Here is a 25,149-nt window from a genome sequence, read left to right as displayed (position 1 = left end):
ATGGGGAAGGGATTGTTTTGGTTCGCAGTTCCAGAGGCTTCTATCTGTAGTCCCTGACTCACTGCTCTGGTGCTTTACTCAGACATTACAGCATGAAAAAAGAACATATTGTTGGAAAACTTCACATCTCCTGCATGGCAGCAGCCCAGGAACCAAGAGAATATACTGATGCCCATGAGCTTCCTTCCATTTTATTCCATCTGGATTCCTAACCTATTAAATATGTCATCCACACTCAAGGTGACCCCCTCTCTAAAAACTGATTTGCAGACACACAGAAGTGAACTTTACTAAACCATGCATCTCTTAATCCAATCCTCTTGACTCCAAGGCCAGGCATCACAAGACAACTTAACATCAAAACCTATGTTCTGTTCTGGGCTGCCAAAATTCCTATGTCTTTATCATAATGGATTAGGTTAATCTTTAAGAGTACCCATAATCATAACCACTTCAGTATTATTCAGAAATGCAAGTTCAAAGCCTCCTCCGAGAACCAAGGCAAACTATTATAACTGTTCACCCTGTAAATTTAAAAAGGCAATTATATATTTCCAGCATACAATAGCACTGGGTAAATATTCCTACTCCAAGAAGGAAAACTAGAATAGGAAGGCAGATTGAACCAAATCAAGACCGTGACAGAGGTAAAATATTAAATGTCATAGCTCCAGGCTGACAAGTGGTTCATTGGGTCACCAATGAACTCTGTCATCAGAGCTCACAACCTGAGTCTAATCCACAGAACACACGTGGCAGGAGAAAAGAAGTAATTCTTGCTGTTGTCCTCTCATTTCCACATCCGTATCCATTTCCCTATACACAAAATAAAGATAATGAACACACACACACACACACACACACACACACACACACACACACACACACATCCTGTATGTACCTTCTAGTCCAGTACTGGAGAATATGGTAGGATGGTGTAGACTTCCAGTGGCAGTCTATGCAACCTCTCTCCAGTGCTGACTTCCTGTTACTTGCCACTCTCCTTGGCAGATATTCCATGTGTCCAAGCACTGGAATTACGGGTGTGTACCATTGTGTGTAGCTTATTAAACATATATGCTGGGCATCCAAACTGAGATCTTCATACACATTTGACAGCCATTTCCTCAATTCAGCTTTTATTTCAACATTTCTGTCAGCATTTAGTCCTTGGAACTCCTGTATTACACTCAACTTACATTGTTTAAGGACTTCTTTACTCACATATCTACATTTTCCCAAATTGTTCCCACGAGCCAAAGGCTCTGACCTACATGGTTATGTAGGCACAATGACCCGCTTCTTACACCAGGTGTCTGTGCTCAGGAGACTCAATTTTTCTGACAAAATATCTGACAGACACAGGTCAAGGAAGGGTTTGTTGTGGTTTATTTCTTCAAAGATTTCAGTCTTCAGTCACTTTCCTCTGTGTTTCTGGGACTCAGTGATGTACACACTGTGCTGGGGGGAAGCTTTTTAGCTCATGACAGCTAGGAATCTGTCCTGGCTGGTATTTCCTGTCAACTTGAGACAAGGAGAGTTATCTGGGAAGAGGAACCTCAAGTGAGAAATTTGCATCCATAAGAATGCCAATAGGCAAGCCTGTGGGGCATTTTCTTAGAGACTGACATGGGAAAGCCTGGTTCACTGTGTGTGGTATCATCCCTGGGTAGGTGGTTCTGGCTTGCTTAAGATGTAGGCTAAGCAGGTCACAAGGGACAAGCCAGTAACCAGTGTTCCTCCATAGCTTCTGCTTCAGTTCCTTACTCCAGGTTCCTGCCTTGAGTTTCTGCTCTGAATTCCCTCAGTGATGGACTGTGACCTAAGAGCTGTAAATAAATAAACCATTTCCTCCCCAAGATGCTTTAGGTCAAAGTGTTCCATCACACAATAGAAACTCTAAAACAAAGCCAAGACAAAATACCTGTAGTAACTATTTTAAACTCTAACCAAAACAATCTAATGTCCAGAACTTAATACTCTAACTGTATGTTAGTATAATGTACTTTTCTATATGTTTTAATGTATTAATTTTTAGTCTTCCAAGGTATTTTTAATTATTTAAATTTTATATTATTTATGATTCCAGTTGCAAAGATAGATTGTATTCCATGTAGCTCAAATTTTACAAACCATATTCCTATTTTAAAGTGCCTTGCAATAAATATGAATGCTGTCTATACTTTATTGCCTATTAAATGGTATATTATTACGGCAGTCACATAACTAAATTTTGTCTAGAAACTTCTGAGGATTGTATTCATATTTCCCTCATTTGTTGCTCTTTTTTAAAAATAATTTATAAATGTGTATTTGATTGTACCACTTGTTTTTTTCTTCGTCTATTAACAAAATACAAGCAATAGCACATTTCCATAGATGTTCTTTAAAAATTTAAGTTGACATCTATTTTAAAAAGATAAAATATCTATGATCCTACCAAATCAAAAAGTGTGCTTTGCAGTTGACTCACAAGGCTACAAGTAAGACCCGAGTAAGACAGAGATATAATCCACAATCTTCTTGGATTATAGATAAAAATCATAAAAATCCAAGTGATCTAATTACTAACCATACTTTTGCTGTCTATTATTTAACAACCATCTTGTCTTCCTTTCCCAGCCTTCAAATTATCAATCCTATGAACTACCTTGATGAATGCTATCATTTGAGGAAATCACGATTCATGAAGTCCTTAAAAATAATCATCTTAGATCTTCCTAACTTGAAGTCAACATTAGGCATGTACTACCAAGATCCGAGTTTTGTATCTATTCTGGCTAAAACTGTATTAAGCCTCGGGCATACAAGGTAGGAATGAGTAACATATCACACCCAAAGCACAAAGCCCAATTCAAATGTGAAAGCAAGAAATGCATATCCTGCATACCACAGAATGTGGCTTGCCTCTTCTATATGCTGAAACCTGTTTTGAGGCCTCTGACAATTGTATCCTCTTCTGAGTTCTGTTCTTCCTGTTCATTATTACACACAGAGCTCTATAAATTATATTTCCTACATTCTCCTTCCTTTACAATTATTTTCTTTCAAATCTCAAAATTGCAACAAGCCTTACACTCTAGTCCTTAACTCCCCACTCTCCTCTCTCTGCACTGAATTTCCCTTAAGTTACTATTTGGGCATTTTCCACTCACCAGGTTCTAGAGGATAATGATCTCACAAAAGGACAGTTGCAATTGTCTTAAAATGAACATGAGAACTATTTATTAAATTCCCACTTGCAAATGAAACACTTGAGTAACTTGTAAGTACAGCAGAACAAGAATGAGAACGATCACCAAGGATCAGTGACAACTGCCCCAAGTGTTATCACAACCCTGCCTGTGAACCAAAAGATCACTACTGGCCACCACAATGCATTGGTTATTACTTAGTTTTAAAGAATCTACTTCTGGTCCTTTAAAATGAAATTTATATACATAATCAGTGGTTGATGAAAGATAACACAAGAAAATTCTGAAATATGATAAATGTGTAAATTTACCTCAAATTGACCTACCTTGGAAACATTTGCTTGTCTGGTCATAATTTTTAAACATGTATCACTGGTTCTTTATGTCAAAAACTGATGCTGATAAAACATAATGATGATTCTATCCAATTTGACTTTAGACAGGAGTAAAGGCTACTGTATGTAGTATATGTGTGGAAATACACTAAGTAGCAACCTTCTCTCTCACACCATCTCTGATGATCATGGTAGAGAAAGAACAGAGTACATGCATTACAAAATATGATTTACTAGAATGGCTTACATGTTGTGAACTAAGCATTCCAAGAATGGCTGCACACTGGGCAGGTTGATAAACCAGTAGCAGCTCAATGCACAGATTATCTCAGCAGTCCTGAGTATAGTCCTGAAGACCTGGGCGATTCCTGCGGAGTACAAGTTCTTCAGTCCCTGGGAGGCAGCAGCAGCAACAATAGGACAATTGCACTTACCAATGACAGCAGAGCAGGAAACTCTGATTTTCTCCTGCAACCACCTCTTTCTATTTGGGCTGACACCAGAAGGTTCTACCCATTCTTTCAGAGCATCTTCTTCCTTGGGTAGTCCTTCCTGGAAATTGCCTCAGAGATCTACCCATAGGAATACCTTACTGTATTTCAGATTCCATCAAATTGACAGTCAAATTAACCATCACACCATAATATGAGAATAAAATAGAATAATTCTTCTGAAACTATTTTTTTTTTTTGGCTAAAGTCATCTTTATAACATGGCATGGAAACTGGAAAATAAATTCTTGAAGTGTCAAAATCATGCATTATTATGAAAGAGGTTATTCAAAAGGTTCAGAAATAACTAATCAGTAGAAAATAAAAGCAATTGCATGGATCTTTTCACTTTGAAGGCCTTTATTGTTCTAGAAAAAGATGCAGTTTAGTGTTCTATCACCCAAGATAACTACTAGTTTTTAATTGAATGCTGTCATGAAATTTTAAGTGTACTTCAAATGAGAAAAGACAAATATTTTTCATTATAATCATGATTATTTAAAAAATATGAAAACATTGGAATTTAAACCATTGCTCTTACATGAAAATATGGCTAGCAAAACATTCTTCTAAGATAAGTGAAAAATATAAGAATTGATATTATTTTTGAAATCATGTATTTTACTTTTAAACAAAAGCTGATCACTCTTAATTTTCTCTTTAGATCAAGGCATAACTGTTACAGTCTACAATAACCCCCAGTGGTGTTAGTTGTATAGTTAAAAAAATAAATAGTAGTAATAAAGATACTGTCCCAGAGGCATTTTAGATTAATTGAAAATTACAGACATTCCTTATAAATTTTAAATTGAATTGGAAATACCTGTTTTAAAATACAAATGCTGTGCTTCATCCTTTCCATTGGTTTTCTAAATGTTTTATCCTAGCAAGAAAGACATAAAACCAGTGCCTGAAAAGACATTTTTGTTTTCTCATCCTTGTGACTGGGGCAAGCCATGCAATGGTGGGGTATGCTGACCATGGTGACATATGCCTTCAATCCTAGCACTTGGGAGGCAGGAACTGAAGGATCTCAGAGTTCAAGTACAAGCCTGGTCTACATAGCAAGTTCTTGTACAGCCAGGGCTACATATAGACCCTGAGTTAAAACACACACACACACACACACACACACACACACACACACACAACCAAACCAAACCAAACCAAACCAAACCAAACCAAACCAAACCAAACTAAACAAATAACTTTCCACCTAAAGGTTTAATCAGAAAACCAAACCTTTAGTTTCATCTTCAACTTAAGGTACTCATTACACATCAAAAATAGAAATGTTAATTTATGAGAGACATTGTATTTTATTCTTACAGTGGCATCCTGGAAAACTGGTTAGTGATAATAAAGAATTTTCTATCCTATATAACTATCTTTCAAACTAAATGAAAGCTCCTTGAGGGCAAGATTTAAGAATGAGATAATTATCTATCACATGCTTTACACATATGTACAGACATAACTGGGACATACAACATTCCAAGTACATGTTTAATCAGATGCTGCCTCCAATACTACAAACATTAAAATAAAAACACATAAATTACAATTTACTTAACTTATATATTTATACATTAGCTCCTTATATTAAAGGCCTATATTAAGGTGTTTCTATTTTCTTGATAGTTCTTTAGATGCATGATAATCCTATGAACATCAAACAGGATTATGTAGTAGACATAGACAGATTTGTAAAACTGTATTGAACTATGCTATATGATAAATCTAAACCACACACTAGAATTTGTTTTTAAGAAATACTAGACACTAATATATTAACTATTATTTCCTATCTTGCTTCTTTTATTAAAGCTCGGGGCAGAATTTTTAAATTAGTTCATTTAGAATTTCAGTTGTGGTTGGATGAGGCAGCACATGCCTGTAATCCTAGAACTTAGAAGGTAGAGGGAAAAAAGGAACAAGAGCTCAAAGTTAGCCTCGGTGATAGGGAAGTCCTGTCTCAGCAATCTGAAAAAAAAAATTTAAGTAAATGATACATTACATGATATCGATGATTCCTCTTTGATAAAACCTATAAAATTCAGGCATTCTACACAGACAAATTTCCCATATTAAAATTCCAATTAAGAGTACCCTGTGAACTGACAGTGCAACGCTATCTGCTGAGCTTTTATATTATTAGAAAAGCCTGCCATGTGTAGAGAACAAGAGAACACGACTGCAGTTACGTTTTTTGTTCTTGGAATGAATAGTTGCAAGTAACAAGAAGCCTCGGCTCCACTGCCAAGAAGTCAAGTTTAATTTGCTTTCTTTTCCCTCTCTTCAACTGGCCAAAACACAAGTTCCACTGCAAATGCAACAACCAGCAAACACAGATGCCATCATAAATATATATCACGCCAAGCAGGAAACCCTACATTGACGAACAACAGAGCTCCCCATGGCAACTGCAAGATACTCTGGGTAGCATAAAGCCTTAAGGCTATATTATAAATAAAACGTATATATCCTTTAGAACTGAAAAGTAAGTTTGGGTTTGGTTTTTTTTTTTAAAAAAAAAAAAAAAAACAAAAACCACTGACATTTACTTTAACTTGGTGGATAATTTTTCTGTCTGGTTCATATTCCTAGCAGATTGGGAAATTTCATAAATCTTTCACTCTGAATTTCTGCAAAATGTAGCTGCTATCAAGGCGTTCCTGCTGTGCTTTAAACAAAATTTGTCAAACTCAATTAAAAATAAACCCAACATACAACTTTCAAATGTTGCTAATTAAATTCACAGTCTGATAACCTCATTTTGAGTGTTGAGAAGTTTAGCACTTCTTTGATATTCCTCATGGACATCAGTTGGCATGGAGACAAAGTATGAAATCAGCACACTTTCCTCAGCATTCACTTTAGGGCCAGTATATGTTAGAAAAGGGAAATTGACAGGAAAGGCATTTTTACAGGGGCATTTGCTCTAGTTTATAGAAGGCATGAATACAAAATACCAGTGAAGGGAAGCACTGGTTCAGCAAGCAATCTGGACTCATGTGGATCATCTAGTAAGAAATATCATTTGCCCTCAAATGTTCCAATCTCAAATAAAAATTCCAGTTGTTACATGGTGCCATTTGTAAGAACTATGGGGACAGGGATTGCTTTTCAAAAATAGGACCGAGGCTCTTGATGGCTGTAAATTGCTTAGGTTTCAGATTTGTAAAGTTTTTTTAACTGGTGTTTATGAAATCTCGATCACACTCACTAGTACACATAAATGCATTTTAGCACTGTCTACGTGGACAGCCAAGAGGACTCAACATCTTAAGAAACAGTATTATCTATTTAAGATGTTTACTCCTATGAATAAATTTTAAAACCAGTCCTCCTTAATATTTTTTGTTCCAAGTGAATGCATGTATCACGTCTGCCTGTATATTGCTTACTTTTCTCATGACTGTGATGGAAGCAAATTCAAAGGTTTTTGTTTGTCTGTTTGTCTTACATTCATGCTTTGAAAGAAATGCAGCCCATCATGGCAAAGGCATGCCAACAGGAATACGAGGCCATGCTGCCTAAACAACTAGGAAGCTGAGTTTGGACAGGATCCTGTTTATGGGACCTCATGTCCTATCCCCAGTGACCTATTTCCCCCAGGGTTCCATAAACTTCTGAAATAGCACCCCAGATAAGCACCAAGTGTTCAAACACATAAGCCTATGGAATTTATTCCAAATTTAAACCACAATACTACTTGAAAGGTCATAAGAACCAAATAAAAGGGTTTTTAATTTTACATTGTATGAGCTTTTGAAAATGTTTCCTAGTGGAATACAGGTTGATCTACATCCAATATGCAAATTTTCAGCATCCAAGATTATTTAATGGCTATGCCCTCAATTAATACAATTGCACTTATAAACCCATTGAACACACTGAGGATAAAGGATGCTGCATTTGCTAGACATACACATATGCATTGTTTTATAAAAAATATTTAACTAATAATCATATGTTAAAATTATTACTAAGTTTATTGAATCAGGCTTTAAAACTTGTAACTCTTGAACTTGATCTGTTATTTATCTCAAATGGACAAATGAAGTAAAACACTGAATCTGGAATAATTAAATAAAAATATTCATCATATACACAACAATTTTAAGAAAGTTTCATGTCAAAAAGCAAGAATACATATATAACAATGTTCCACAATGACTCTAACATCTGGCATGATTTTGAATAAAATTTTAGAGTTGAAAATAACACCAACCTAGCTTGTGAGATCTATAACTCAAAAAATTTAAAACTCTAGATGGCGTACTTCTACAGGCTTGTGAAAGGAAAAGTACAGAACTGAAAATGAAGATTTCATTTTTATTTCAAATCACTGACTGTTAAATTATTAATTTAAACTAATCAACTAAATTTGAGATTTGTTAATATATTAATTACAATACAATGCTATTAACCTAAGTTAATACCACAAAATATGCTATAGAATAGTTGATATTTCCTTGTGGGAAATTAAAGAATATGATCAAGAATATGAAGCCTATAGCAGTTCCCTCCTCAAAACAAACAACAAAAAAAAAGGTAACTATTTCAACACTTTTAACTGTCCTATCTTAAAGTTTTACTTTTTCTAATCCCCATAATAATGTTTTTGTGTAGACATTGGGATCACATTACTAATTGTTCTATTTTAAAATTATCCTGTATATTCATAAAAACAAAATTATAGCTGCCAGGTGGCTGTCAAATACACTAACTGCAGCTCCTGACACTGTAGGGTAGGTTTGCAGTCCATACTCTTGGCTGCCACTGGTGATCAACTGTTACCATATAGAAGGTACTCTTGAAGTTCCTTTTAGTAAGACGTCTATATATGTCTATGTGTATACCCACATATTACCCACATATGTATATACGTATGTATATCTTCATCATTTTTGTCACCATCCTGACTCCCCAACTAAAAGTTTTAATTTAAAAAATTTTAGGCTTCTGTAGTCCAGAGGTTTGCTCTAAGCACTGAGGATTTACCGAACAATAGGGCTGTATTGTCTCTGATCCCCTCTGACCTACTGAGAATGACAGGTAGGCCAATAAACTGAAATTAGATCCAAATTCAGCTGTCATTTGAGCCCAACATGTGAAATCAGTGGTTCCTCATTCCCACTCTGGAGACCTTCAATTTGATTTCAAATCGATGTGGACAGCAGACACTGTTACCAAGTGGCTTCACAAAATGCTACCTTTTCATATAATTTTCACCCATTTGCCTAAAAGGTACTTGAAAAGTGATTTCTTGCAATGTGCTTTCAATTTAGTTTTTTGGATACTGAAATCTATTATAAATCATAGAAGAACATGACTAAAGAACTCAGTGTTCTTGCTTTCTGCTGTGCTCACTGTAATAAAAAGCTGGTATCTTCTGTATATCATGGAGATGATCCCAGCTGAGTGCAGAAAACTGAACATATGAAAGTATATTGATGTGTACTTCTATACATCTAGACAGATGTTTACATATGAACACCAATGCCTGCTTTGTAAATATCTAAGGTTAATGATGCTGTTAAGGACAATTAACATGAATCAAAATAATTAAGCCCAACTTCTCAGAAATGAAATAGTAATAAAATTGCTAATATACTATGTCAAAATTAAAAAGAAAAAACTTCCAAAATAAAAAATACATATATATCATTTCTTTATGATACAAACTGCGGTGGAAAGGTTTGTCTGAAAAAAAAATTTGAGTTGAAGAAAGAAGAAAATAAAACAGAAAACGAAAATATAATACAATAAAGAAAATTTAAGAAGCAAAGACCATAACATACAGATCTCCACAGCATCATGCTTCTTCCAGTGTCTTTGTCCAACAAGAGTGAAGTTTAACAATGATTTCCAATTCCACTGGCTTTCAGGTTTATCTTACAGATATATTAAAACACAAATTGTAGGGCATAGCTCTAGTGTGTTTAAGTCCAAGGCCCTGGATTTGATCACTAACAAACTCCCCCAAGTAAAATCACATATTAACTATTGGAGCGTCCCATCTAGTAGATCCAGGCAGTAGAGTTACTTCTGCAACCTAACCGTATGTACTCAAGAAACAACTTTTAATGCCTTTTTAAACAGATTACGTTGGGAAGTAACTTCCCCTTGCAATTTCTTTTGCCAAGGAGCAAAGTGAAGATGTAAAGACACTCATTCTGGAAGCATATTTTATTAAGCTATACCTAAATGTGAATAACGCATTTTATTGAACTGTAATCATTTTATTCCTAAAGATAGCTTAGATTTTCCTTTCAGCCCCCAAACTAATTAGATCCCAGTGAAAACAATATCTTTCATTGATATTTCCATGATCCTAAATAAATTTTATGCAGCCCGGCAGTAGTGGTGCACACCTTTAATCCCAGCACTCGGCAGGCAGAGCCAAGAGGATCTCTGTGAGTTTGAGGCCAGCCTGGTCTACAGAGCAAGATCCAGGACAGGCATCCAAAATACACAGAGAAACCCTGTCTCAAAAATGTGTGTGTGTGTGTGTGTGTGTGTGTGTGTGTGTGTGTACATACATATATGTATACATGTTATACAATTTACAACTAAAAGTTTTAATAAGCATAATGTGTAAAAAGGTTAACTTTAAATGTTCAGCCCATATTACCTTCAAAACATTTTATGGATAAAAATGTATACAACAACCAAAAATTTCATAGGGATATCAGCAACTTTATAGAATGACATCATTTAAGCAAGACTTATATTTGAACAGTTTGAAAGAATAAAAATCCAAACAGGCCACAAATTCCAGCCTGTCACTATAAAACATTCAAAATAATTTGTTTCTGCAAGCTATAAACTTTGTGAAATTCTCATCATCAATGAGAAGAACTTAGCTGATATACAAGCTCTACAACATACTAATTACAATACAGCAAAAGAAACCTGAATTTTCATTCATGAGTTTAATAGATCATGGTTTATTTAGTAAGGTGTACAGAGGAGTGATAAGAAGACTGATATACAATCAGTAAGTCTTAACTCTCTCTTCCATGGACACCCTCCATCTCCCTGCTTAGCAGTACAAGGCAAACAGGTTTATTTGAACACATTCATTGTAACTGACATCTTCAGAGAACATGAGAATGCAAATAGCACTAGGCATTTAGTAAATAAGTCACAAGCCAAGAAGTTCAACTGTTCAGTTTTGAAATCTAATGTCAAAGAGTTTCTGAAACCTTAAGACTGAGTGATCTGCAATGTTTCCAACATGTCTTCAACTGCCTTAAGAGAGTATTTGGTTTCCTTCTTACTTCGACCTGCAAACTAATTAAAAAGGAAAAAAAAAAAACAGTACAATTAGTCTCAATATCACTGGAAAGTTCAAACATCACATTCATCTTCATGCCGCTAATGAAAATACTATTGTATCATTTGTGTGCAACCATATGTGTTTTTCAATATAACAAATTCAGAGTTTTACGGACATTTGCATTAGGACTTCTCTTCAGTTGAAGTGTACAAATATTTCACTACATACTTGGGCAGTTTAAGCTAATTTTAATTAGTATGATAACCTATAAAAGCTTAGATTGGATTTGAAAACTACCCTAGAGTCAGACTCTAAAGCATGTATGAATCACAGTATAATTTAAATGAAGTTTAAGCACACACATATAGAGGAAGAGTTGATATCTACTTGTCTAACATACAAACAGAAGTTTGGAATTTCAAGCAAGTGTTATATAAATGAAAGGAGTTTAATTAAACATTTAACGGTAAAGGTGTACCTACTTTAGCATTATTTAGAATAGATCATATTTTTAATCTGATATTTGTTAGTTAACTGGATGATACACTTCTTATTTACTGAGATTAGATTTTATAATAAAAACCAAAAATAGTATATCAAGTTCTACGTTTATGTATACAAAAGCAAATTCATAATATATTAAATCCAAAACTCGTGCACTTAAATCACTGGGGAATCACTGCTGAATACCCCATGCTGATTTCAAAATGAGTTTCTAACTGTGCTGACAATCACCATCATTTATATCAGCCTGATTTAACATAATGGATTTATCAGATAAATGAGTGTTACCTGTGAGGGTGGGGGAAAGTTTATTCTATCTGTAGTACTTATTTCCCCATGGTCAAAGTATTGATTAAAATGTGGTCTTAACAACACCTAGTATTTCTAACACATTTTCCAGCCACTATCTTATGACTTCCTATTTGTTTATTTCTTCTGCAGTTAACTGAAGCTGGCAAACTATCTATGACCTGTTCCGAAAGATGGGCTGAGCAGCAGTACAGGTGACGGGGCACATGACTGGTGACCTCTGACCTATGCTCTCACATACTGACTCCATAGCAGCAGGGCTGCAGCCTAGTGTCTGTTTCACAAAGGAGACAGTGAAAGAGCATCTTAAGAGATGGAACAGGAAACACAGGGCACCTTACCTTCCATAAGGGGTCATCACATCTTAAGGGAGAGAAATGCTAAAAATAGCAGTTATGTTTATGAATTATGGTAACATCATATTTCTGAAAATAATTTCTCTTAGCAATTGAGGATTACAAGGAAGGTATGCCTCTCACTCTACTGTCCAGTTATTAGCTTTAACTTGGTGGGATGTAGAAAGCACTGAAAGGCTTTTCTTTTACTGCTTACTCAGTGTGACCACGAACGGATCTGATCAAAAAATATATGGACTAATTTTGAGAAAAGGCCTTGATGGGGTGGGGGAAGGATATAAAACAAATGTTCTCATTTATTATTCTACAATTATTCAAATTTCTTAAGAGCAAAGTGAAAATAAAAATTTTGTGATGCTGTAAAATCTACCTTATTTATGTCAAAAGACATTTAAAAAGTGCAAATATAAATCTGTCATTTCAAGTTCTTCCTGGCATACAATTATTTAGTCTATTCCAGAATTATATTGCAATTGAACTGATTAAGCCAGGATCTCATTTTTTCCTCAAATCATGATTTAATTTTCCATTTTCCAAAAGGACAGTCATAGATCCACTTGTACAGTCATAACAACATATGGATTGCTGACAGACAAATTTAACAGTGTATGGAATAAGCATTGATCTGGAAAATTGCCAGCAGGCTTACAATAAACTTCCTGAGCACACCAATTATCTAGTTAAAGAGCACACAGTGGCCACATTTTGTTTCATTAGGGGTAAGCAAAGAAAACTGTTGGTAAAACCCCATTTTTTCAAATTTACAAATATGTAGAAAAACTCTGCAGTAACAAATATATACTTCATGTTTTACAATGGTTTATGTCTTGATAGAAGTCCCTAAATTCTCAAGTGGATCTTAAAGATTTTTCTTCGTATAAGAATGTGAGTCTGAAAGTTATACTTCCAGTTATACTTGCTTGGGCAAACTATTCATGGCTGTCTTGTGGATCTTAAAACACTAACAACAAAACTCACCAGAAAGAACACAGAAACAACCAAACAATAAAAAAATTCATTCTCAAATGTAGAGCCAGTGATGTATCCATTGTGATACCAGTGAGACACTGTCCTGGTGTGTTACCCAGTAAGAGTGAGAAACTGAGACAGAGATGGAGGTTGAATCAGAAGGACTGACACAACACAGTCAAGACCACAGCCTGGGTTTCACCAAGCCAGCTAGAGCTACAAAGGAAAATCTAGATCTCCCATTCCCGAGTAAAACAAAAACAAAACCAAACAAAACAAAACAAAAACACATCTAATTCGATACTACGGAATTTATAGTTCCAAACCCAAAGACTCAAGCATATAAGCAACTCTCTCAGAGCTCTTTCTAAGGAACAGTGAGAATTACAAGACTTGACAAAAATAAAATGGATCTAGTAACATCGCAATGAGGAAAGGAGGTAGTGAGCTAATAGAGGAGGGGAGAAGGGAGGATAGAAGAGGAAGGGGAAATGAATTCAGAAGAAAGGGCAGATGTTACCAAGAACAGGGGTTAGGTCTGTGAACAATGGCTTACAACACCAAAATCATGTCAGTTGGTAAAATGGCTCTCCTAAAGTAGGGGAACATGTTTGCTTAAAATCCAGGAGGTGTTTTATCATTGAAGAGATAAGGCAGGGGAGTCCAAAGAAATCAGATTCTTTAGTTTAATTAGTATAGAGTATTTTACGTATAAAATGAAGAAACAAGTAGGGGTGAATGTTATATCATTACTTACATGAGATGATAAGTGAAGAGGGTGTTAAAAACTATGACAGCACCTATCTTTGTCAGAGCATCATATTGTGATTTCAGAATAGCAAACTTGAAGGTATTAGAGTTCCTGGGTTGACAACAGATGTCATTGAACCAATACGTCACCTGAGGAGATATTTTAATCTTTCTGTGCTTGAACTTCCTCACTTGTAAAACAGGAGAGCTGGGGATACAGCCCAATGGTACATAATTCATCAATGCTGTGTAGGCAGTACACGTCTGAGTCAGATTATGAACCTAGAAAATATGGATCTACCAGCTGTGCTTTTCTCTTTACTATATTAACTAATTTTATAGAACAAGACTCATGACATATAATACAGACATGGACAAAAAATATTAGATACCCACATTGGTAAAAAGAGACCCCTACTTCATATCTAAGTAAAAACTTCCCAGTGGACAGGTATCTCTCTTGACTTTGTAGTATCTACAAAGTTTTCATCTGTGGATAAGTATCCGCAGAATACACAGAGCAAAAAGCAAAAAGTAAATGATTAGTGAATTTGAACACATTTAACTTCAGAACATCAATCTGTCAAACTTATTTTTGAAAGAGAAAATAAGCTGTTAGAAATATTTGCAATAAGCAGTTAGAAATATTTGCCATACATACATCCAAAAGGGGACATAAAAATTAAGTCATATAAACAGATAAAAAGACAGAGCTTATGAAAGAAGATATCCAAGTAGACAAGAAACGTATGAAAAGGTTCAAACTCACTGCACATAAGGGAAATAAATCATAAAAACATGAACTAACTCTATGTACACACCAGAATAAGCTGTTGGTAAGATGACAACTCTCTAAAAGTATAGATGGGAGTAAATAATAATTTAAAAATTGTCTTTCCTAAAAAGTATACATGTATTCTAAGTCAGTGTTACCAAATATATAGATGCACCATATACACATGTGCATAGAACAGAAAATATGTACAGGAAATTAAGTGTAGAATTATTAATATCCCCCAAACAATAAATAAACTACACATAACAATTATCTAAAGTGAGAGACTCCAGCACAATAAAAATGAATAAACTGCAGACCTATGTAAAGATAACTTCAAACCTATCAGTGAGTAAACTAGAAAAGGCAAAATGAATACACTGTAACTCCAGAACCTAGGAGGGATGAGTCAGTCCTCTGGAAAAATGAATACACTGTAACTCCAGAACCTAGGAGGGATGAGTCAGTCCTCTGGAAAAATGAATACACTGTAACTCCAGAACCTAGGAGGGATGAGTCAGTCCTCTGGAAAAAGACAGAAGGAATACAAACTGGGAGGACCTACTCCGACATAATGTGTGTTCTTACTAGCCTAACATTCACATTCTGTACTGTCCAATGAGATGCCTATTTATAACCTGTGTTCTTGTTTCCACAAATGGAATAATTTAATAACAGCTGATTTAAAAAATGTATTCATGCCATGTCAAAAGATCAATTTCTGGGTAGCTAGTTATTTCTAATGAAAATCTAAATAATCATTTATTGTACATACCATTAGCTTGTGCTGTTACATTGCTCCTATCTTTACAACATACACATACACATGCATACACATGCATGCACGCACACACACACACACACACACACACACACACACACACACACACACACATACAGAAGAGACCAGGGCTATGCCAACTACATTTAAAGAAACACAGACTAGCTATTTATAAGCATTCTGGGTCATAATATGCTAACAGAACTAAGATTTTCTATAATACATAATATTCATAAATAAAGGTTATTTTTAATGGTATAATTAGGGGGCACTGAATTTTATTAATACTTCCAATCTTCTCCAACTAAGGAATGCTAAAACAACACTAAGAACAAATAAACACAAAAGAAAATCAAATGACATGTTTCAAAAACCTCATTCATAAGCAATTTTCTAAACATTCCAATGTGATCATGTGGCTAATGGCAGCAGGATCTGTAACAGAGTACCAGCTCTATCTTGGAACAAGATGAAGAGAAGAGAATCTAAGAACTTACAATAAATCAAAAATGAAAAAATTACAAACACTAGTACCCCAAAGAGTAAGACTGGAGTTAATGAATCTACAGATACCTAAAGAAGTTGGAAAATGTCCTCACAACCTCCAAATCGTAGGAATGTTAGAAATTTGCATGTAAATGTGATTAAAGAAATTCAATGATGTATGACTTCAAACATTCAGCCAATACCTCTGCTTCCTGAAGCATAAACATTTCAAAGCACAAAGAAAAATACCAAAATCCAAAATCAAACTGAATAGGACAGAAATGAGGAATAGAGGAAGAAATGGCAGAAAGAAACTGAGGAGGGTTGAACTGCAGAAGGGAAGCCACAGTGGACTGCACAGGGCATGCATGCAGGCACTCTTCTTCACAGAAGAGCACAGCTCTAGGGAGGGGGCGGGAGTTCTGTGGAGACTAAGGAGGACTGCAGGCAGGGGGTCCAAGCCAGCTCTAACTGTGACAAAGACCAGACACTGAGTGTTACAGAGGAGTTCTCTGCAACAAGGAGGGAAGACTGAAGAGACAAGTCAGGACAGCCACCCCATCACAACCCCAACTCCATCCCACAAACACTTCCTAACAGCCCACAACAAGAAGAATGTGAACAAACTCTAAACCATATTATTATGTTAAAAACTACAGAATGACAGAAAAAGGAGAAAGAAAATGAATAAGAGGCAGGGAAAGGAAAGGCAATGTTATTTATCATTGGAGTCCTGAAAAAGAACATTTGAGCAAGGAGGAAAAAAATCTTAATTCAAAAAGTATCTTTTCTCAAAAAATAGGACTGAATCCTGTAAACAAGTATTCTGTGCATTTAGAAATACTGATCCCCAAACAATCAACAAAATATATCACAGACCACTGAATTTAAAGATAAAGAAAGTTTCCTTTGCGCAACCAAGCAAGTCTAAATAAATCATTTATCAGACAAAGTTGTGATGGCATTAGATTTCTGGACAACATTCTACCATAAGCCACTGGGAAAATATGGTTAAAATACATAAGTAAATATAAGCTAAAAACTATAAGTAAATATATAAATAAATATAAGCTATAAACTTCCAAATTGTCCTTTAAAAAAAAAAAAGGAAGGGAGTTCTGTGAGGAACAAATTCCCCTAGAGCACCACCACTAAAGCTGTCTGATTCAAGCTCTGAAGGTGACACAGACATACACGCTGGGAGGTCTGGTTAGATCACCATTAGGCCTTTCTTTTGCCTCTTTCTAGTTCCTGAGATACTGCCAATCAAAAGGCATTCTCACATCCAGCATGGCTCTAAGCTGCATCCTCCAGTTTCACTTCTGGGTTTTATAATTCCTTCATATTTAACAAATGAGATTTACAAATTAAATGTTAATTATATCATAGAACTAATAGACTGCTCTGTGGGAGAAAGGTCATAAAGGAAGCATCTCATAAAGGCCCAAGACATTAACAAAAACTTCCAATAATAGACATTTGGCTTTGTAGTTTCCCAAGAGCAAAGTGACAAAGAACTCCATCAGGTAATCTACGTAACAAGCTGTCATCGCTACTGACCTGATAAGCCCTGTTTATTTGACTGGCGGCCCAACTAGCATATTTGATGTTGTCCTTTTTCATCTTCGCACTGGCTTTTGGATTAGAAGCAATATGACTGGCAGACTAAAAACAAAAAAGAAACTCAGAAACAAAATTCCTTTCCAGTTAGGATAATAAAAAACATGTAAGAGTCATAGCTGTAGAGAGCTGATAACAAGCTTTAAAATAGTGAAGCAAAACAATTTTAAAATAAAATGTTGAATGAAATCAATGCTCAAAATTAAAATAAAGTTTAAAATACAGCATAATCCAAAATAACGAGACAAAGCACATTTTAAAGCATATCTAAAATTATTTAATTATATAGCTACATCTGCTCTTAAAGGTAAAAATTTCTATCACTATAGAAATGTACTTTATAAACTACAACATTTTACTGAGGGTATTGTCATTTCTTGCTACTGAAATATATGAAATCCCCAATATCACATTATCAAATATTAACAGAAAGAACCTCAAAAACAATTTAGCACAACTTCCTATATTAATAGGAGAAAATATATTCAGGCCAATAGAAATAATCCAACTTGACCAAAACAAGTTAATGGAGGTCTCTGATGTAACAGGACACTTATCACTAATTGCTTTGTCATTACACAATAGAAAGCTTTCCAACTATATTCTACAGAACTGAAAAGTCACTACAGTTTGATCTACCTTTAAAAACAAGTAGTTTAATGAGGGATTCTTAGTCTAATATCTACAAAACAACCTATAAACCTCTAAAATAACAGACTGGATTTAAAATATATCTCCATATTTCTGGGAAGAGGAAAGCTGAACTTTGGTCCTATTCTTAAATATACCTGATCCTTCATAAGGATCTATGAGACTCAGGAAAGGTTAAGATTTTCTTTTATAGCTGGTCTCCTTCACAGATTTTCTACTCACTCCTCTGCAGTCAGTAGATTATCTGTATTCTTGTATTAATTATTATCACATTTTTGGTATGAAACCAGGTAATTCAGTGGTTGAAAGACTAATTAATCAAACACAGGGGCTGGAATCCCAGCTTAACATAGAAACTTTACTGTCAGCTTTGAGTAAATTAGTTATGTTTGTATCTCAGTTGCACTATTTGTAAATTTCAGGTAGCAATTAGAGTAGGTATTTAAATAGTTGATGTGACTATCTATTGATTTAAATTAAAAACTAGAACTCAGAGCAATGTTCAGCATACAAGATGCTCTATACAAGCAAATAATTCTTAGGAAAAGCCGTCATGGAACTTTAAAGATGGCCATTTGATTTATTAGATACTGCTAACAATGGTGCATCTCCAAGCCACTGTAATTGTTTATGGTAGAATCCAAGAATTTTCTTCAAATTCTTTTGAGGCATATTTTAATCATATTTCTTTCCTAAAATTATTTCATTTGTTTCTTCTTATCACTATATTCTCAATCAATTCTCTTTCACTGGCTTCAACAAGAAGATGTTCATCAAAGAGTCAATAAAAAAAGACTAGTATAACATTGACAACATTAATTGGACTCAGCAGATATTTTAAAAGAGTACATGAATTTGAGAGGGAAAAAATGAGGGGAAGGATATAGAAGGAATTGGGAGGTAGTAGAAGGTGAATTTTATCAAAATATTATATTCATGTTTGAAATTCTCAAATGATAAATTTCCCAAAAGAAGGAAAAAAAAAAGGAAAACCACAATTTCAAAGAATTAAGAAACCTGTTAATTTCCCTAACCTTTCTGATTAAGTAAGGTACTTGTTTTAAAAATATTCTAAAGCTTGGCAAATCTTCCTGCTTCCCATAGTTCTTGTTAATTGATGTTTATAAGCTCTTCATGGGGCATGCATAAATGATAACTATATAATCCAACAAATCATTTTTCACACTGTTTTTCTACACTTTTAAAATATTTAAAATTTGATATACTATAGATTTTATTTCCTAATACAATTTATTGGCATTGCTTAAAATACCTTTTATATTTATAATTAGGAAAGAAGTCCAATAACACTGGGTACACTCCTAAGAATAAGGAACAAATGAATGATATTATACTTTAACAATACTGCTCAATTCTGATATGCAGAATCCATCTCAAATGAAACATCAAAGAGCAAAGATGTACAAAGAATCACAGTTAAAGCTGCTTTGCACTTCTTGTTCATAATTAACTATGCTCATCAACAGACTACAAAAAGCAAGAAGGGAGAGATTAGGATGTTTAAATGCCAGGCTCGGCAGAGTTACGTTGAACACACACATCAACTCACCATGTACAGACCAAACAGAGCTCTCATGTTTCGATTGTTGAGTTTCAGTGCCTGCGCAAAATACTTTCTTGAAAGCTCGAGGTTTTCAAGTCCACCTTGGGTGTATTTGACCTGTTAAAAGTTGCAGATTGCTGAAACCTGTTTATTTTACTACTTTGAAATGTAGCATGTTCCATCATACCTAGGCATTAAGTAATGAGAACAGATATTCTGTAAACAAATGCAACATGCTCAAAGAATTCACCTTAAGATAGTTAATCTAAAATTTAAAACACACCCTTGCCCTTGCCAAACAATTCTCTGCTATGAACATTAAGATCAGAGTAGCTTTTAAAAACTAAAAAGCATAGCACAATTTTCATTGCAATGGCCTTGCTACTGCACAACACTGTATTTTCTATTACCTGTATTATAAATCTAGACTCCAAATATGAATTATCTATTTTACACCTGTACTTTAATAATATAAGTAATAGTCTTTTTATATTCTTTTACAATGAGTTCTTTGTAACCCTACAGCATTCAGTTATACTGTGATTCCTAATACTGTGCAAATTAAATACATAGTTCCTATATCTCATGAATTTCCTAGAATACATATTTAAAAGCCATCCTCTTTATAAATGTCTTAGAAGCAATTAAATATTGACAACTGTGATGTAACTGATTCATAGTTAGGAAAGAACAACATAAATACTGTATTAAACTATGAAGAATTTCAGTTTATCTGGAATTTTTAATTAAAAAGTTAGTATTTCAATTCATTATTTAAATTTTTAACCTGTATTTCCTCACCACCCATTAGATGTTACAAAATATTGATAAGCTCATCTATCATGAGGAAAACAGACTTAGTACCAGAACATAGACAAAAGCAGCAAAAGTCAGCTCAGTGCTGCTGCTCCCACCACTTACTTCGGCGTACTGCTGACAGTACAAGTGGTTGTGGGGGTTCGTCATCATGAGCTCCTCTAAGCAGAAGGCTGCCTTGGCATAGCTGCAAAATATTAGTGGGGTGCAGCAATTTTAAGTCAAAAAATTTCTTAAACATGCCTTTAAATAACTGTAAAACCTTAGTGACAGTAGATATTTATCTCTAAAACTATTTAAACATATTTAAAGCATTTATTAATTCAAAATCCTAATATCTAGACTTTTATTGAAATGAATAAACAAATCTATGTTTAAATCCCAAAGTAATATATGAATAATCAACAGCTACTACTTTTCTAAAAGTTGAATCTTTCCTGTGGTACCTACACACCAGGGCTCCCACCCTTAGAGGTTTACACAGCACAACTTCTGTAAATCCAGTGATCATTCACTACCGATGTTTAAACAGCTAAAGCAGCAGAAGAAAATATAGTATTTAACAAAATACTGTCTAATTGCTACACAACCTTCAATATATCCTCTAGCAAAGACTTTTCATTAAGTTTATATTAAATATAAATCAAAATAAAATTATGTGCTTCTAAAGCTACCAATATTTGATGACGTTGGAGCTGATATGCTCTCCACTGCTACTGAATCAAGTGGTGCTGAAAACCTATGGGGAGAGCTGCCAGGGGTATTCTAGTAGAAACAGCCTTTAGACCATGTGATTAGAACTCACCTGAATGATTTTATATGTTTAAAGCTATGTAACCATCCTCACTATTTATGGAAAATCCTAAAGAACACTTAGCTGTTGCTAGATTTATTCCCATTGAGGAGGTTACCCTACCCAACAGAACAAAGTTTTTCTTAGTGTTTGTTATCAACATGCAAATATTAACATTTGGGATCTTTTTTGGAAATATATATAGTCGAAATCCACATCTACACAGATAGTAATAAGTAATTTCATTAAGTGTCATTATATGCCCTGCACTACTCAAAATATTTAAGTGTATTTATTAACCCATTTTATCTTACCAAAACCCAAAAAAGTAGAGAATTAATGTTATGATTCTCTAGTAGAGAACAGAGTTACAAGGAGGTCAAATCTTGAAATTTAAATAGCACTTTTAGTTAGGAATTTTCAAAGAGTGAAAAGAAACTAAATGATTACCTTCTCTTTTAAAATAAAATCTAATGTTAGTATTTGTAATACATACTAGACATCAAGTTTTCTATTGAAATATTGTATGTAGGATCAGGATCTATCCCTGGTGCATGAGCTGGCTTTCTGGTGATCACTATCTATGCTGGGACAGCTTGTACAGCCTTGATGCAGGGGAAAGGGCTTGGTCCTCCCTCAACTGAATGTACCAGGCTCTGCTGACTCCCCATGGGAGCTCTTATCTTTTCGGAGGAGGAAATGGAGGGTGGGATGCAAGGCAAAGGCTGTAGGGGGGCGGGAGGAGGGAAGCCGGGGGGTCTGTGGTTGGTATGTAAAATGAATAAAAAATTTCTTAATAAATAAAAAAAGAAAGAAAGAAAAGAAATATTGTATGTGGTCTTATCCTGAGTGTATGTAAGCCTATATACATTTACTCTGAACACAATTCCTTTACCCTGGAAAGAGATTCTAGCACAACACAGGATGGAAGAATGGCTCTTGGATGTAATATGCATTCTACATGACAGCTATGACCTTGATTCTAGATGCCACTTTCACTAATATCATGAACATGATTCCCACAGTCCTTTGTACAGACGTGGGCAAAAGCAACATACAAATGTCTCACTTATTCTGTTTTATTTCTGGTGTCATCTGTGTGTAGTATTGAGAACAAAGTTAACTATTCACAAAATTAAAAACATGTGCATAGGAATCTAATTCTATTCTTTCAAAAGCCAGAACAGATGCAATGGGATATTCTTCAGACTTAGAGCTAAAAGGAAAATAGAAGTAGACCCTCACCCTGTAGGGAGGTTGGTGCTAATGCTGTGATATCTGTAAATCTCCACTAGGACTCTGCACTAATCCTTTCACACTGGGATTTCCTCTTGTCACTACAACAATCAAAAGCTAACAAAAACATTAAATATCCAATAACCAAGTTCCTATAGCATTCAACATTCTTCATTAAACTTAGTTTTTAATCCAGGCAACAGAACGCTTCTGCTCTGGAAGAGTTGATTTTCTTGGGCCTGAGGCTAATAAATGCATACAATTGACTGAATTTTTAAACAGCAGGGAGCATAATACTCTTTGTATATGAGAACAATTTGAACTCTAAAATTCACGATTTTGATTCCCTAAAAGTAATAGCTTAGTAAAAAGCCTTTCAGATTCCAAAGGAGCCCATTTGTATTTGAAATAAAAGCTTGTTTCCTGAACAAAAATAATTTAGCAAAACCAAATGACCCAGCTACAAGCTACTCACTAGCAATTTCATTTATTATTTTTCACTTATTTGCTCATTTAATTAGTTCCTCCTCATCTACAACAACAGGTGATTGACTTTATTCCAAATGAGTCTAATGAACTTTACAATTTCATTCTTAAAATTTTATGTGTTTTTAACAACTTACTCATGTTCATTGATATAAAGTTCTGCAAGTTCATGCCAGGCTTCTTGGTCTCCAACAAATCTGATAGGAAGAAATAAGGACAAAGAATATGTGTAAATGGTCTATAAATGAACAAACTAGAAAATCAAATGCAAATTCCATTTTAATTAAAAAAGATTTATCAGAATAACAAAACACAATCCTCTTGTAAAACACTCACTGTTCCAGATACTCATTCAGCTCTCGAATGGCCTCCACATTTTTCCCCTGGGCTTTTCGAATGGCAATCTTACGCTTTCTTGCAGCCTATGGGTTGACATTAATAAAGGATTAGGTCCTCATGAGTCCCTGGGTTTTGTAAAGAAAGTAATTTCACTGTGCAAATTATTATCTCAATGCCAGTGAAATTCCATTGTGGAAGAACTGCTTGGTGAGAGTTTATAAACATCCCCATGACATCCCACTGGGAAATTCAGACATTCCTCCAACAATCGCACATGCTTTACTTTTGATGCATGCAAAAATGTATGCATCATTTCATCCAAATAAATAACCATCCAGAGTCCTGTAATTACCAGCCAGCAGGGAATCTTAATCTCTACCCAACTTGATGTTCTTTACTCTGTGTCACTTGTAGGATCACTATCTTAAGAAGCAGTGGAGATTGGAAGTGGTGGGGGTTGGCAAGGGGGAAATCACACAATTGACACTTGAATGTCATTATACAAAACTGGCTTCTGACAACTTTTTCACTATTCTAAGAGAAAAGCAAATTACTTATGAATCTTTAAAAATAATAAAATATGCCTTGATAAAAATACTTTATAATAAAAGTTATTTAAAACTTACATTTAAAAAATGATAAGTATAGAAATAAATGTTACTAATATATGCATTCTTCAAACAACTATTAAATAACCTTTGCTTACCAGATATTGTGCCAGTCAATGAAATGATAAAAATAACAAGGAAATAAATCATTTCTTTTGGAGTTATCTCATGAGAAATATGCATTTAATATAATTTTAATGCAGTTAAGAGCAATGACAGAGATCTCTAGGATGTCACAGCAAAAGAGAGGAGATCCCAATAAACTATGGTACAGTGGGAGGAGTGAAAAGGAAGGAGGCAAAGAAGAATCTAGATGTAGACACACACACTGAAATACAAAGGATAGGCAGCCAGAAGAAAGCAAGCCAGGGAGCTGTGCGTGGGACACTGCACCCTGGCAGGAACACATAAGCCAAGGCAGGAGAAAGAGTACCACTGTAAGTTCAAAGCCACAGTAAGCTGCCAGGAACAAACAGCACTGTTTACATGTGTATCACCTCTAACTCTGCTAAATTCAAATACAGGATAAACAAAATAAAATATGACTAGGGACAAGTAGACCTTATTTATTATGAACATGATTTATTGCTTTATAGAATACATTTTCCACAAGATACAGACAGAAAAGGGAAAAATGGATGAAGCCATAGTGGGATGGGCGCTCATTGGTTTGGCTCTGAAAAAGATAGGGTTTAAGTAGAGGAAACTCAATATCAAAGATAAGAAAAATATAATGATGCTAACAATATTTTAGTAATGACTAAAATGAAAATAAGAAAATAGATCCTTGATCATTCA

The 25,149-nt window shown here is 34.7% G+C and overlaps 1 protein-coding gene across 1 annotated transcript in view; it reads right to left on the bottom strand.

The window, feature by feature from the left end:
- Positions 1-10,704: 10,704 nt before the first annotated feature.
- Positions 10,705-25,149, bottom strand: part of Emc2 (ER membrane protein complex subunit 2) — a 33,337-nt gene continuing 18,892 nt past the window's right edge. The window contains exons 6-11 of the mRNA XM_036208728.1: positions 23,741-23,826; positions 23,542-23,601; positions 20,995-21,076; positions 20,080-20,190; positions 17,799-17,903; positions 10,705-11,322 (exon numbers count right to left, since the gene is read on the bottom strand). Coding sequence (XP_036064621.1) covers positions 11,236-11,322; positions 17,799-17,903; positions 20,080-20,190; positions 20,995-21,076; positions 23,542-23,601; positions 23,741-23,826 — 531 coding nt within the window. The 3' untranslated portion in view covers positions 10,705-11,235. The remainder of the gene's footprint in view (positions 11,323-17,798; positions 17,904-20,079; positions 20,191-20,994; positions 21,077-23,541; positions 23,602-23,740; positions 23,827-25,149) is intronic.

The sequence above is a fragment of the Onychomys torridus genome, chromosome 16, assembly GCF_903995425.1.
Source record: "Onychomys torridus chromosome 16, mOncTor1.1, whole genome shotgun sequence".
NCBI classification, from domain to species: Eukaryota; Metazoa; Chordata; class Mammalia; order Rodentia; family Cricetidae; genus Onychomys; species Onychomys torridus.
Note: the sequence above shows the minus strand (reverse complement) of the source record. Positions and strands in the feature narration are given on the sequence as shown.